At 46.6% G+C, this 14402-nt stretch overlaps 1 protein-coding gene across 12 annotated transcripts in view; it reads right to left on the bottom strand.

The window, feature by feature from the left end:
• BIN1 (bridging integrator 1) overlaps window positions 1-14402 on the bottom strand; it is an 88750-nt gene that overhangs the window by 21439 nt on the left and 52909 nt on the right. For 6 of the 12 annotated variants that reach the window (XM_030951876.1, XM_030951883.1, XM_030951878.1 and 3 more), the window contains 5 exons: window positions 11190-11275; window positions 9684-9759; window positions 7591-7673; window positions 4831-4875; window positions 30-180 (listed from right to left, as the gene is read on the bottom strand). In XM_030951876.1, coding sequence (XP_030807736.1) covers window positions 30-180; window positions 4831-4875; window positions 7591-7673; window positions 9684-9759; window positions 11190-11275 — 441 coding nt within the window. The remainder of the gene's footprint in view (window positions 1-29; window positions 181-4830; window positions 4876-7590; window positions 7674-9683; window positions 9760-11189; window positions 11276-14402) is intronic. The other 6 variants (XM_030951877.1, XM_030951885.1, XM_030951880.1 and 3 more) reach the window with 1 other exon arrangement.

Here is a 14402-nt window from a genome sequence, read left to right as displayed (position 1 = left end):
AGACATGGTCAATGCCATGGGGACACTACCTGAGACGGTGACTTTGGGATGCTTGCCCCAGGTGCTTCCAAAGTGGACGGCTCCAGCTCATGGTTGGCAGTCTTGGTCTCAGGGCTGGTGATGGGAGATCCATCTGGTGGAGGCGAGGGGCTTTTATTTGCTTTCGCTGGGGTGCTGTCACTGAAGGAAGTGGAGAGAGAAAGGGGGAGACAGGGGGAGAGAGAGGGGAAGAAAGAGAGAGAAGTCTGAGCCAGGCCTAGGAGGAGCTGTGCTAACCAGCACATATCAGTGGCCTCCATTATCTCTTTGCTTCACTGCCCAGATACACAATGAAGACACTTGGAGCTCCTGAGAAGCATCTTTGCTGAGTCACTTGCAGTCCAACACACTGCAGCAGCATCACTTTGCAGCAGGCTACTCACTAAATGCCTACAGAACTTATATACTTGCCTCAAACACAGAAAAACAAAGACAGAACAACCAGGCATCCTTCATTTTTCCAGATTTTCATGTAAGTGCCTGATGTTAAATTATAGTCTTTAACACTGGGGAAGCAGCTGGGGAAAGGAGTTCAGTGCTACTCATTTAGTTTTAAATGCCACAGATTGGAATTTTTCTGTGTGGTAGTCTATGGACCTCTACATGGGTTATGACTAATAAATTCACAACACCTGAACTAAGGCTGCAATCACAGAGTATCTTATTCCTTGATGTGGTATGAACTGACTAAGCTAGTAGAGAGGCAAAGTAGCCAGAGGTTTCACAGATCACTCCAGACAGCAAAGGAACAGTGAGGTTCTGGCTAGTAATAGAGATTTCTCTATTATGAAAGGTCTCCCTAGTTGGTCTCTATTCCAAGACTGTTTCTGACACACAGTCAAGAGGGATTCTTCAGGAAATTAAGATGCAAGAAGCATATGCCAATGGCATTTGTTAGTTCACAGCTCGGACAGATTTGGGCAGATTTTTCAAAGGCATGGCAAGAGGCACGTGCCTTTCCCTACAGGCATGCCCTGGCCGGGTGTCAAGTCTCTGCTTCAAAATACAGAGTCATGAGACATTTAGCAAAAAGTTGGTTACCAGAGAATTTCAACTGGAAAATTCACTGCTGGGGGATATTTTGGCAGAAGTGATTACAGTTTGGCAAAACTATACACAGATGAAAATATAATATCACAGCATATTGCAAAAGGGCTGTGCAACCTCATCTACAGGGAGTGATATTTGACTCCAGTAAAAGTCACAGTTCCTGTGAAATTCAAGGCCTTGAGAGAAGCTGAAAGAAAGAGACCCTTTCCTACAACTTGAGACACCAAATCCTGGCATAGAGCCAGCACTAAAGCAAGGAGATCTGATTCTGCAGGGAGATGAAGTAATTACCTTGCTCTGTCCCAAAAGAGCCCAGAGCCTCAGACATGTACATCCACTCACACTTGGATGCCTGAGTTGTGGTGATCACTGGCCAACATGCATGATGGCCTCATTCCTAAACATTTGTTTGCAAGTGGGGGATAGCAAGAGGAAGAAGGGATAGCAAGGCATTTCAACAAACCTCCTCTTACAAGCAAGCATCTCACCCTGCTCAGCATTCCAGCTCTCAAGCTCCCCATCCCATTCCCTCTTCATTCACTTTGACCTCACCCATCCCCGCAACTTTCTCCCCCATATCCACACCCCACACACACATTTCCCCACAAAGCACTTTTTCTCAGGTCCACATGCAGGTTGGACACTTCTGATGACACTGATGCCAAGAGCACACCAACATGATGCAACAAACCCAATGACATTCTCTGCCAGCAGCTCTCAACCAGGGGCACACACACCAATGGAGAAAGAGGGACATGAAGAAGGAAAAGGGAGGAGGAGAGACTAAAGAACATGTATGCCAATTCCTGAAGCTCTTAAGTCTGATTGAACAGTGTCCTTCCTCAGAAGTTCCCAGAAATCACTTCAATACCTGGGGTCTGTAAAGAATTCTGAAAAAATTTACAAAGCTGTGCTACAGATTAAAAGTAGTAACGGTTGGAGGGTGAAGGTAAAGTTCTTATCTAAACAGGAGTCACCAGGAAAAGTCAAAGAACATCCTCTAATGCTAGATTTGGGGGGGGAAAAAGTACATGTTACCTCCCTTGGAGTTGAAAGCACTTCAGAGAAAATGGGGCACACAGTGATCTACATCTAGAGTGCCAGGACTTCCCAAATGCCCAGACTACACTGGGAATACTGGGACCAGCTGGCCTACCAAGACAAGGGTAGACTTTTCCTTCTAGGGACTTGAAAAGGCCAGTTCTGCCAGTGAGAAAGGAGTTCAGGCTTATTTTCTAAAGGCCGTGGAACAGTTTTGGAGTGACTTATTTCCAGTGCCTGGCAGTGACTTAATTTGGAGATATATTGGTAAAAGGCTCCTATGTGAGTCAGCTCCTGCAGGATAAGAGGAAGAATTGGGCTGTGAGGGCCCAACACTAAAGCCTTCATTAAGTCACTACTATTTACAGCTTGTTTGATGTGTTGGCCAGCCCCCCTAGGAAAATGCCAGCGCTAATTTTGGCTGAGTCTTTTTCAGCCCCCTGAGCGGCACCTTCATTCCTGCACTTGTTGCTTGTAACTTTGCTGAATTTAGCCAGTGCAACCAGCATCAAGTGAGATGGTCACCAGGATCCTCTGTCCTTCACACGTCCCCAGGGAGCACACACTGCCCACACAGAGCAGAGTCTTGTCTCCAGCTAACTGTTTGCTCCAGGAACCACAGGAAAAAGCCAGCGTGCAGGGACTTTACCAACTGACCAAATATGATCACCACAGTAAAAGCAAGCCAAAACCACAAGGTCACTGCTCTGTCTTTTTCCTTCCCATGAGCAAATGGGAAGTGATGCCAATTCCAGGAATATCAGGCAACGAAAGGAAAGGGGTGTCAACTTTCTTCTGCAAACAGAGAGCTGGAAAGAGAGCTGGGTCTAATACAGCTGAAGGGAAAGTCAAAATCACCCAGCCTCTTTTTAGTGCTGCTGAGCTCCCACACTCCAAGGTGCTGCCTCATTTGCTCTGGAAGGGCAGAGTAACATCTGCAGATTATTTCCCTTGCACTTGTAACAATCCTACCTCAGAGGATAAAACCTACTTTCCAATATGGTAAAAACAGATCAGTCACATCCTGCCAAGTTCTCAAGTTAAAAAAGAAAAAAAGGTTGGCATCTCAGTTAAGGCTCACACTGGGCCTTTTAGCCAAAGGTAATTAAATTTTTACCTCTAGGGCATACTGGAGAATTATTTGGAAATAAAAAAAAAATAAAATTAAAGGAGTAGGTGGGAGAAAGACGGAAAAAAGAACCTACATACCTAAACCTATGGTGGCACAAATGTACATTCTTACTGCAGATCAAATACTGACTGAGTTCCAGATCCTCTTTCTGTGCACTAGGGATTGCACATTTCTGTGACCCCAGCAGCTGCTCTGGCAGCACAAAACTCCAGCAGAGCCCAGGTCAGGCACCTTTACGGCCAGGTCAGTTGGACTTTACCAAGGCAGAGCAGGAGCCCATGGTGAGTAGAACTCACCAGGGGGAGATTTACTAGCGCTCCTTCTGTTGCATAATCCATCCACTCTCAGGGACTGGAGATATTAGACCTCCTGCCTGGTACAGATACAACACCAGTCCAACCAAGACCAGAGACAGACATCCAGAGAAGCACTCCAGTGAATCCTCCTTTGCCTACAGTAGAAAATCTCAGAATAGTAACAACACAATCTATTGCTTTATTACTTGTATTTGAAGACATAAATATCTAAGTTTGCCATCAGCTTCCTTGTGAAATTACCACTCTTCACTCTCCAACTTCTCACTTTACAAAGAATGCACAGCAGACACAAAGAGAAGGGCTGCATGACTTGCCCTAGTCAGTGGGAAACCAGATCAGGAAAAACAACGACCCCAATCCACCAGCACTTTCTTTTATTGCTGGCAGGACACCATCTTGATGATTATAATTTTTTTTTCTCCCTGTAAGGATCCCATGGAGGAAGTACCAACACAAAAAGTAATAAAAACAAAAATCAGAGGAATTTTCCATGTCATTATGCAGCAGTTCCCACTTTGCTCCAGAGCATGTTCTTGTCAGGGTCCTTGACCTACGGTAACTCCAGGCATTGTAGCAACCCAGATAATCAATGCCATCACTCTTTTAAAGGCAAGATGCAGACATTAGTCTTTATACAAGACAAGGGGCTTTCTATTTCTCCAGTCCTGCACAAAATTTTAAATGGATGGAGCAAGATAGTGAGGATTCTCAAGAACAGATCAAGTAAGGAGCAAAGCTGGAAGTATCCTTCTCCCACCTCATCTTTCTCCCAGTTCCAACAGGTAGATAGGATAGGACTTCTGAGGGTGAAAGACCTGCCTACTGGTTCTCCCTGGCTAGGCAGGGGATGAGAATGCAGCATTTCAGACCTGCTCAAAAGGACAAGCCCACTAGGTAAAACTAGAAGCTGTTAAACACCAAAATCAATTATATTTCCCATGGAAAACCCAGCACTGCATTTTCCATCACACAAAAACAACCGGACAGACAATGCCTGAGTTTTCACACTGCCTTCTTAGATAGGAAAAGAAGCAAGGATTCAAACCAGGCACACAAGCAGTTAATGGGATTATCCAGACACAGAGAGATCTCAGCAGGACCCAGCAGGCCACAAACACATCTTATCATGCACAGGACCCCTCTCCCACCACAGGGTTAACACGTGCCAGGCTGTTAGAGTCCAGCAACAGCCTCTCCAGTTTTAGGAGCTAAATGGAACACGTATCGAAATGCTGCTCTCCATACCAGTACCTGCTCATCTTTTTCCTCAGCCTGGCGAACAGTTTAGTTTTCTTTCTGTTGAGGATGGCACGCAAATCATTTCAGTTACAGGATGGCACAGTCAAACCAGGGAGGAAAAGTTAAGCTTCCAAGTACCCATTTAGCTGGTGCCACAAAACTCACTGTAATTAAGATGACAGGATCTCCTCTCTCTCTCTCTCTCACACACACATGAGTACACACATACACACTTCCCTTCATTACTAGAAAGCTATGGCCTGGTTTGGAGAAAGCAGAAGAAGGTTCTTTATGCCTGTTAAAGATATACATCTATATCTATATATATAAGCAAACTAGAACTTTCCCTGCACTTGGGAATATGGGGGCAGGGTGCAAATGGAGAAGAAGAAAAAGGAAACTGTACAGACCACCAGAGTACTGTAAATGTCCTTTCACAGCTCCTCACTGTCCCCTGTGAATATTGCTGCAAAAGAAATAAGCTCCCCATTCATCTTTTCTTATGTAGTCTGTGCAGTCTTATACATGGAACCTACTCAGCAGCTTTCCTACCATGTCTTTTTCCAGTGCCCAGTCACACCAGGATAATCCCACAGATCTCCTCGGTCTTCTAGGCATCTGAGCCCTGAACATTCCTAACTCTTTCAGAAGCAAATCCCAAACATAGGTCTGAGGTTCCCAGAAATACACCAGCTGTTCTGTGCTACTGTGCTACACTGCCAGCTCCAGATACATCAGCCACAGCAGTATTTCTGTAGGGCCTCACATGAATGCCACAATGATGTGCACAGATAACTGCCTCTCTTCTCACATCTCCTCATTCATTTCCTGCCATTGTATCAATCTCCAGTTCCCTTCCCAGTAGAAACAGGTTAGGGAAGCATCTGCTCCTACTGCAGACCACAATAAGCTGTCAGATGAGTGAGGGCTATTTCCTCCTGCACACTCTCACCCCAGCCCTGCACCACAATGAGAGGCCAGATGTGCAGCAGACACAGAAGTGCCTCACAGCATTTCCTGGTCACTGGAGAGCTGGCAAATCTTTGCTGTCTCCTCCTACAACACCCTGCTCCAGTGTGCTCAGGAGCAAGAGATTCACTCTGGGGCAGGTCTGGCTCCTCAGCTGAGATGCAGAGAGCAGGTGATGAAGCAGGGACAGGGGTCCCTGTGCAAGCACTCAGCTTTGGGTTTTGGGGCCATTTGGTCTCCTAGCCAGCCAAAGGGCACAGAACTGCAGCTGAGACTCCCATTACAGCCCCAGAGCAAGCTAGCAGGCTGGGGGGAGAGGGGGGCAGAAACCGTACAGACATGGGGCAGGAATTGTAAAAACAGGTAATTTGTTCATTGAAAGGTCTTTAAGGCCAGAAACTTTGCCACAACAGCAAGGAACATCTCTGGGCCAGGTTGCCACTGCTGCCTACAATCAGTTCCTCAAGGAATAGAGAAAGGAGGAAAAAGAAGCTGGGCAAAGCAATAGTACAGCCTTCATCTGTCCTGTTACCTCATCATCCTCCTCCAGGGACCCTGGAGGATGCTGCTAACAGAGACAACACGGCCAATGGCAGCAAGAGGATGGGCACCACAACCTCCTCACAAGGCTTCAGTCTGGTTGGGTTGTGATGATCAACAGACACCACATGGTAACTTGAGAATAAGACATTATTTTCACAAGTAGCATTCCAACAGGCATCACTGAAATCTGCTGTCAGCAATCCAGAATTCAGGGGCCAAAATTCAACTCAAACCTCCTCTTTTTTTTAGAGTTGGTAACCACCACACTGGAAGAATTTCTGGGAGAAGACATGCAAGTCATCTCTGGATAACTGCAACAGGTTAAACTGGGAGGAGACACAAGGGAGCACAGAGGTCTCAACAGCTGATCTATCCCTTCTAAACCAATGCACTCAGACCACAGCTTGCCCTTACTTCATGCTGACTTCACCACCTCCCTCCATCAACATAGCAGTTGAGGAGCTGGGCTGTGCTCCTGCTCACCCAGCACGTGGGATCAGCAGCAGCTGGAAGCCAGAGCCCAACACTATTTCATCACTTGTGCACTTGGATGGGAGCCAGTCAGCCCAATCCAGAGCCCAACCCCTCCCTCCCTTCTCAGTGCTAGGGAATGTGCAGACTTGCACTTAAACACACAGGACAGGACCCAGCTGAGGAAAGAAAACTGAAGGCCCAGAGGACACTCACTCCTTGCACACACACGGATTGAAGTGCTCTGAGTTCAGGAGGCTTCGTATTTGTGATGCTGCAACTACTTCCACAACACAGGAAGGAGAAACACACTGCAGCTGGGTACACAGGATGGGCATAAGGCTCTGGAAAAATGGTGATTCCAAGTCTGGAGAGTCAAAGAAGGGGCTGGGGAAATGGGCTCTTGGTGCTCAAGCTGCAGGTACATGGTGGGAGCTTTTGAGGGAAAGAACGGGACAGGTGCTGGGCAACTGGATCCAGAAGGAAGGGCAGCTCAGTAGCTGGAATTAGATTTTAAAAGCAGAGCTGAGAGTCAGTTGCCTAAATACCAGGACCTAGGGAATGTTCAGGCCTCCAGATGCTATCCTAGAAAGGTAAGAGGTATTGGATTGCATCATGTAGTGCCAAGTGCAATCTTGGGCACGGCTCTAGGAAGTCTCAGGAGGGCACTGGCAGGTGGGCAAATCACTTGCAACTGACAGCTTGGAGGTTTCAACACCCCTGGGCAGGTAGAGACATCCCTGTCCCACCTCCCCTGCTGAGGGAAAGCCACTCCCCACAGTTACTGACCTGGGCTGGGCTTTAACAGGGAAGGCATTGCCTGAGTACTGCTTGTCTAGACCCAGCAGGACATCGTGAAGATTTTGGTTCAACTGCAAAACACAAAAACAAAAGACATAGAAAGAGTGAGAAAGGAGCTCAGATGCCAGAAGAGAGCCTGGGCTGGCCTGCACAGACTGACCAAACACAAGCTTGTGGCAGGACATGCACAGCTCCTCAGCTATCCCAAGAGAGGACAACCCTAAATCTGTTTCCACTTCTCTGTGGGCTGTGCAGTGCTACAACACTTGAGCCATCAAAGAGCTGCTGGCATTTCTGGGAATGCTCTGTCTTCCTTACAGATCATCCTCTTTGCTTCCCTATCACCTGGGCCCACCAGTGTGCTGCCAGGTACCACTGCAGAAGCTGATTGACTGTTTACCTAAGATCTGTGTGCTACAGCTGGAGCTTCACTCAGGATTTGTAGCCAAAAGCTGCTTCTCAGGCCTGCTCACCAAAGCTTGGGACATGGCCATTTCCACTGTGGAGCCAAAGGCCTTCAGGTGAACAACCCTTCACTTCACCAGCTGCCTGGGCAGAACCTGGATGTCTTTGCAGAAATGCACTATTAGGGGTTAAACTCTCCCTGGCACTGAAGGCTGCAGCAGTCCCACCAGACACTCCTATGCTGGAACAGCCAATCCATGAACGAGACAAGATGCTGGATTTATCACTGGCAGGAGGAGGGATCCCATGAAATCAAGGTTGGAGGATTGTGCAGGCAACACCAGCAATTAATTGGATGCTGTAGCAGTAATAAGAAACAGATGATTCTTATGGAACCAAAGCAAAAGCCCTGCCCTCATACAAAATTCCTCAAGAAAGAAAATATCCTGACTAGAAAAATCATACAAGAAGAGAATTCCTGTCTAACAAGCATCTTTCCCATGTTTTGTTGCATGTGAGTTAGCAGCAACAAACCAGTAATTCTAACAATCCTCCCCATTCTTAACACTTAGTTCATTCCTCAGTGGAGAAGAGCAGGCTATTAACTGGAAAAGACCCCATAAAATGTCAGCAGGGCTCAAAATTGATGTGTTACACCAAGGCAGAGGGCCCCTGACTGCTGGGAATTGAAGGACTATAATGTTTCCTGTTGCTTAGTGGCTGTTTTGTTGTCAGGATGACATTAGGGAGCACAGGGAATATAAGGGTTTTCCAGCTGGGCTCTCACTCCTGCCTCAAGATTAGTGCAACGTTTACATTTTCAAGCAGCATACAGACCTAAGGAATTCAGGATTTCTCTAGCTCTTCACTGGAAGAACAAGAACATATCTGTAAATGGCAGTGGCAATGGGGGACTTTCCCACAGACTGGTCCTCAGGTCTCCTGTAGGTGCTGCCACACAGCACCAGGATCTTGCCAACCCTGCTTTCTGTTGTGATTCCCAGCTCAAGGCACACTGGGAGCCCATACAAGGCCCACGCTAAGTACTTAAATGCCTTATTTTGGGTCACAGGGCAGGAAAGAAGCCAAAGCAGAGAGGCACTGTGGAGGAGAGCCTTTTTGAGGGACTGGAGTGAGGCATGTCCCAGTGCAGACTCCCTGCTGGTTTTAACCCCACACCTGGTACAGTGAGGGTACACAGCAACTGGCTGCAGGCAGCAGAGGGGGAGGAAAACATACCAGGCTTAGCCTGGCCAGGTCATAGGTTACAGATGCACAATGCAGATGAACTAAAAATGGCAGCAAGGGATAGATCAAAGAGCGCCTTCCCTTTCCTCTGTGGATCTGGGTATGAGTGCTGTCAAGTGACATGAAATCCCCACTGCTGCCCATAGCCCTGTGGTCTCTTCCTTGTGCTCCATCCCTTTACATTACTGTGTCAGACTGCTTTTGTCCCAGGTGGCTCAGAAAAAAACACTAAGGGTTTGTACTATGCTCCAACATAGGCCATTTTCTCCAACTGTGTTTTAGCTTCAGGTTTTGGGGGTTTTAATTTGATTTTTGTTTGTTTGGATTTTTCTTTGGTTTTGTTTGTTTGTTTGCTGGATCTTGGGTTTTTTTTTTCTTTCATTAACAGTAAAGACAGAGTAAGTAGGATAAGCTGTTGGTTGCCTCACCTTGCTCATTTCTTTATGGAAGTTCTCTTCTAGGCCAGCTATACTCTGGAATGTGTTGACATAGAAACCAACACGACTGCCAAATGAAAAACAAGACAGAAGAACTTAATGGACACAATGCTCTCTCAAAATCTTTCAATTCTGCCCTTTTTGCTACCTCCCCACCCACCATTCCCATGCAAACTCAACTCAGATATGGTACATGTGAGAAGAGAGGGTGGCAAGGAAATGGAACAATGGAGCAAAGGCCAGGCACAGGACAAACATGTCCAGGGGGAAGAAGAGACTGAGTAGGATCTGAATTTATGCTGGCTAAAAGGGAGAGGGAGGTATAGGGTGGGGAGGGAAAAAAGAAATAAAAACCCAAAAGAAGGTTAAAAAAAAATAAAGCACCAGCAGTAGGAAGATGGGGGGAAAAAAAGGAGAGAGGCTGTGATGCAGACAGTGCTGGGAGAATTAGCAGGGGGATAGATATTAATTCATCCAGAAGTCCCTTAGCACCAGGGAATCAAAACCAGCATGAACTGTTTGCTTCAGGGGCAGAAAGAGTAAGGAAGCAAAGGATAATACAGGAAGCAACAGGGAAGCAGGAGGATCAGCTGGAAAGCAGGAGCCTGTGAAAACCTGTGGGGCCTAAAAATGCCAGCAGCTGCCTGACACCAGCCTGCCAACAGAGTGCTCCACCAGCACCCAACCGAGGGAGCAACAGCAGGAGGGAGAGGAGAGGCTGTCCCAGCCAGCAGCACCAGGGCTCTGCACAGGGAACCCCCAGATGCCTCTGTCCCTCCCAGCTCCTTCCCCAGCCAGGCCTGCAGGCTGCTGTGAGCACAAGTCCTGGCTCAGGCCGGTTGAAAAGGGAGTGAAGGCAGACATCAGCACTTTGCTTCTCCAGCCTGCTGCTGCCCACCTTCTCAATCCTCACAGAGCAGCACTGTCAGCCTGGACATGACCACTGCATTTAAAAATAAGAAACTGGGACACTGCTAAGAAGATTTTGCCAGTTTTCCACTGTGTCATCCCCATAAATCAGCTTCTGCTGCCCTGCAGTTCATCCCCTAAGCTAAATGTTGGGTCTTCACTTCACCTCTCTTCTCATCACCACAATCTCTGGCATGGCAAACCCATGGTCTCTCAGGTCTTTCAAGAAAGTCGAGCAGAGTTGGTAGGGTGCAATATAAAGACTATTCTGTGCAACTCTCTAATAACTCAGTGCAAAACAACACTAAATAAACTATTTAGTGCAATACAACAGTAGGGCAAAGGGATTAAGCAGACAAAGCAGAGAAATACAGTTTCTCTTTGTAGTAAAATCATGTTTTTCAGGAAAATCGTTAAGTAAAGCACAAGAGTGAACCGGTGGCCGGGAGGAAGCCTAGGACAGACAGAGACAATCCAAGAAAAAAAAAAAAGAGCAGACACCCAGTCTAGGCTAAAAAAAATTGTGATCCAAGAGCTTGGATATTCATTTCCTTCCAACCAGCCCTTGGGAAAACTTCCAGCACTCACCTATTCCATAGTGAAGGCAGTTCCTCCTGCAGATCAACATTCATCTCTTCAAACACCTTCTGAGCCTTTACCAACTCTTCTTCAGCCTTAGCAACAGAGAAGGGAGATTGTCAGCTCCAGCACAGCCAAACACCCTGCAGGGCTGGAACAGCTGTGACTCTTTTGACTTCTTTGGGAGACCAGGCAAAATTCTGGCATGAGGTAACCAGCATCCCAAATGAATCTCCCAGGAACCAGGGCTGCACCACACGTGACCCTTTAGGTTGAATGTGTTCCTCTTAGGTTCTCTCAATGGATTTCCTCATTTATACACACAGCAAGTAATTTAAACAATCACTAATGTGTTTCAAGTTCTTTAAATTTCCCTGACTTCAAAGACTGAAGGGAGTTGGTCAGGCAGTTCAGCCCCCAGCTTGGATACAGATGAAGGTATTAGGGGCCTCTGTCCCTTGCCAGATCTCAGAAAGAGTAGAAATCCATCCCAAATGGCTTTAGAGAAGAATCCTCCCTCTCGGGGACTCTGCTGAGGTCAGGTCATGCCAAAGCCCCATCTCCTTGAGGAAGAGACGAGATCTGCATCCTTGGCTGATACAGCTCTCCCACAAAGCTGACCAGAGAAGCAAGGAAGGGTATGCAAAACATGAGTTGTGCCAGAGGGAGGCCAGGCAGCAGGGCTTCAGCAGCACATCCTGGCTCCTGTGGTCTCACACAAGCGCAATCCCTGGCTGGCTGCTGGCCCCAACTCCAGAACAGATCTCCTTGTCCCAGATGAGAGTTTAAATTTGATCTGTTCATTGGACCCAGACACTGACAGATTCCAACACTGATGGACAATTCTGTCAGGTTTCAGCAATAAAAAGGATGCTCCTGGTTTCTGTTGCTGACTGCAGATACCAGCAACAAGCACATGCCCTTTCCTACACCTGTCCTAGGTCACCTCTTTCTCTTTTCAGTGCCCTGGCTTAAAGTTCTCTAATTAAAATGTTTCTATCTTGTAATGTTTCTATCCTGTATAGCAGCACAGCATTCTGCCATGCAGTGGGATGTAGAATGAAAAAAACCCTGCATGAGCAACTTGGAAGCTCAGCACAAGTGCCTATATATGTGACAACAGCAGGAATTGCACAACACCACAGGCCTCTGCAAAGAGCCCACAAGCTGTGGAAGCTGGATCTCCCTACCAGCCTGCAGTCAGATTCCTACACCTTCTATGAAATCGAATTTTATCTTCTTTGTGTCAGCTTAATTAAAGAAATCCAGCTTACTGCTCCTTAGTGACAGTTATATACAACAGGAATGATGGGAGAAAGGGCTTAAAAATATTTGGCAGTTCTGAATCCTGTTCTTCACAAGAATCACTCTCCATTTTATGGAGTAGGATCCTTTCACTCTCCATTTCTCTCCTGACTCAAGAGCAAACCACAGGAGCTCCTACTTTCCGGCTAGCTTCACCTGTCAAAAGGTTGCTCATTGCTGCCAGAGGCAAGGCTAAGGCTCTGTACTCAAGACCAGGGGGAAAATATTCCCCTGTAAAAGGGCACATCTGGGAGGTATTCAGAAATTAAGACCTGGTGAGGAACAGGCAAGGGGAGAAGGGGTCATGATGCTTCCACCCAGAAACCCCTGTTTCGCTGCTACACTCACTGAAAAACTCAACATTTCAAGAGGGTTTGCACAAAACAAACAAAAAGTCTTTTAAACAGACACATTTTATGCTGAATGAGAGACAATGATCACAAAGAGTCATTCTACCTTAAAACACCTTTATGAATGAATGTTACTAATGCAACCATTTTAAAGGGAGTAAAAAAATAAAAAAACAATAAGTCTACCCTTTGGCTTTATCTTATTCTAACTTCCAAACTCTACTGGAACCAGAATCAACTCAGGAGATGATGTGACATCATTGAATGCTGTTAGTTTTTCAGATGTGGTGAATATTAACATTAACATTCTTTCCCTCTCCCATTTACTTGTTTATAAGGCCAGAGAACCTGGAAGGCAAGGTGTGAACATTGTGACATCCCGAGGCAAAGGCAAAGCCAGGAACAGGCAACGTTCACTCTAAAGCAGTTGTAGGAATCAGGGATCCATCCAGCAGGGCTCAGCTAGTGCTCTCATCCCCAGCTAGAGCATTGAAATAATTCTTCAGCCCTTAGTCTGCCCAGGGATCTTCTCACCAGTGTGATTTCTTTTGCTTGGAAGCTGAAATCCTGGCACTTGATAGCCCTGACTTCTTCCAGCCAGAGCCAAAGCCAGACATCAGTCTGGTCACAAGCCCTTCTAGAGAAAAAATAGGAAACAGGATCTCAGAAAATCTCTCTCTCCTCTCTCTGCCTGAAAGGGAGAAGGTTTGAGCAGGAGGTGGACAAAAAATACTTTCCTGACCTTCCACCTAGCCAAAGCTCAGAGTGCCAAGCACAACAAGTCCAGTTGTGGCAGGGGACAATTTTCCCACACTGTTTCTGCTACTACCACACATCCCAGCCCTCCTGAGTGTCTGGTTATGTGCAGCCTGGTGCTTTCAGGCAGTCTGGTGACCATTTCACTTCAAAGACTATGTTGTGAACTGTGGTAATTAGGCATTGCTCAGTAAATAGTTTAGATATTCAAGAGGCAGGGATAAGGAAGGGAGCAGGAGGATTCCCTTCAGGTCCAAGCCCCACCAGTCCCAACCAGACCTGCCTCTCAGAAAGACTCAACTTGCTCACCTTTTCCTACAGACAGAGATACTGTTCTGTTATCACTGCAGCACCAAGGATGTTGCTTTTTAGTCTGCATTAAACATGTCAGCAGAGCTTAGTCAAAAGGCAAGGATGTGCTGTTCTAAGCCATTTTCCTCTTTGTTTCAAAAAGCACAGTCACTGGCATTTCTAACTGGGAGTGTGCAAGAGCAACTCCCACAGCAGACTTCACAAAAAATCCCCACTGTGTTGTTTTTGTTTTTATCTGCTAAAGGCCTAAAAGTCAGAAGTTTGCACACTGGAGGGAAGGACTTTGCTTTACAGTAGAAACACCAGATCTCACTGACCCCATTTTTGCATGGAGGCTGTAAGAGTATCAGGCAAGAAGAGACAGCAACACAGCTGCTGGTAAAAGGAGACCTTTTTAAGGCTTAACATTCTGAAGCTTCTCAATAAATCCAGCGTCATCAGCCCTCCTGGTTTTATCAAGAGGTTAATGAGATTTAGGGCTGTCATTAACACCTTCAGT

The sequence above is a fragment of the Camarhynchus parvulus genome, chromosome 7, assembly GCF_901933205.1.
Source record: "Camarhynchus parvulus chromosome 7, STF_HiC, whole genome shotgun sequence".
Taxonomy (NCBI): domain Eukaryota; kingdom Metazoa; phylum Chordata; class Aves; order Passeriformes; family Thraupidae; genus Camarhynchus; species Camarhynchus parvulus.
The sequence above is the reverse complement of the archived record's forward strand: the minus strand, read 5'-3'. Positions and strand labels throughout refer to the sequence as shown.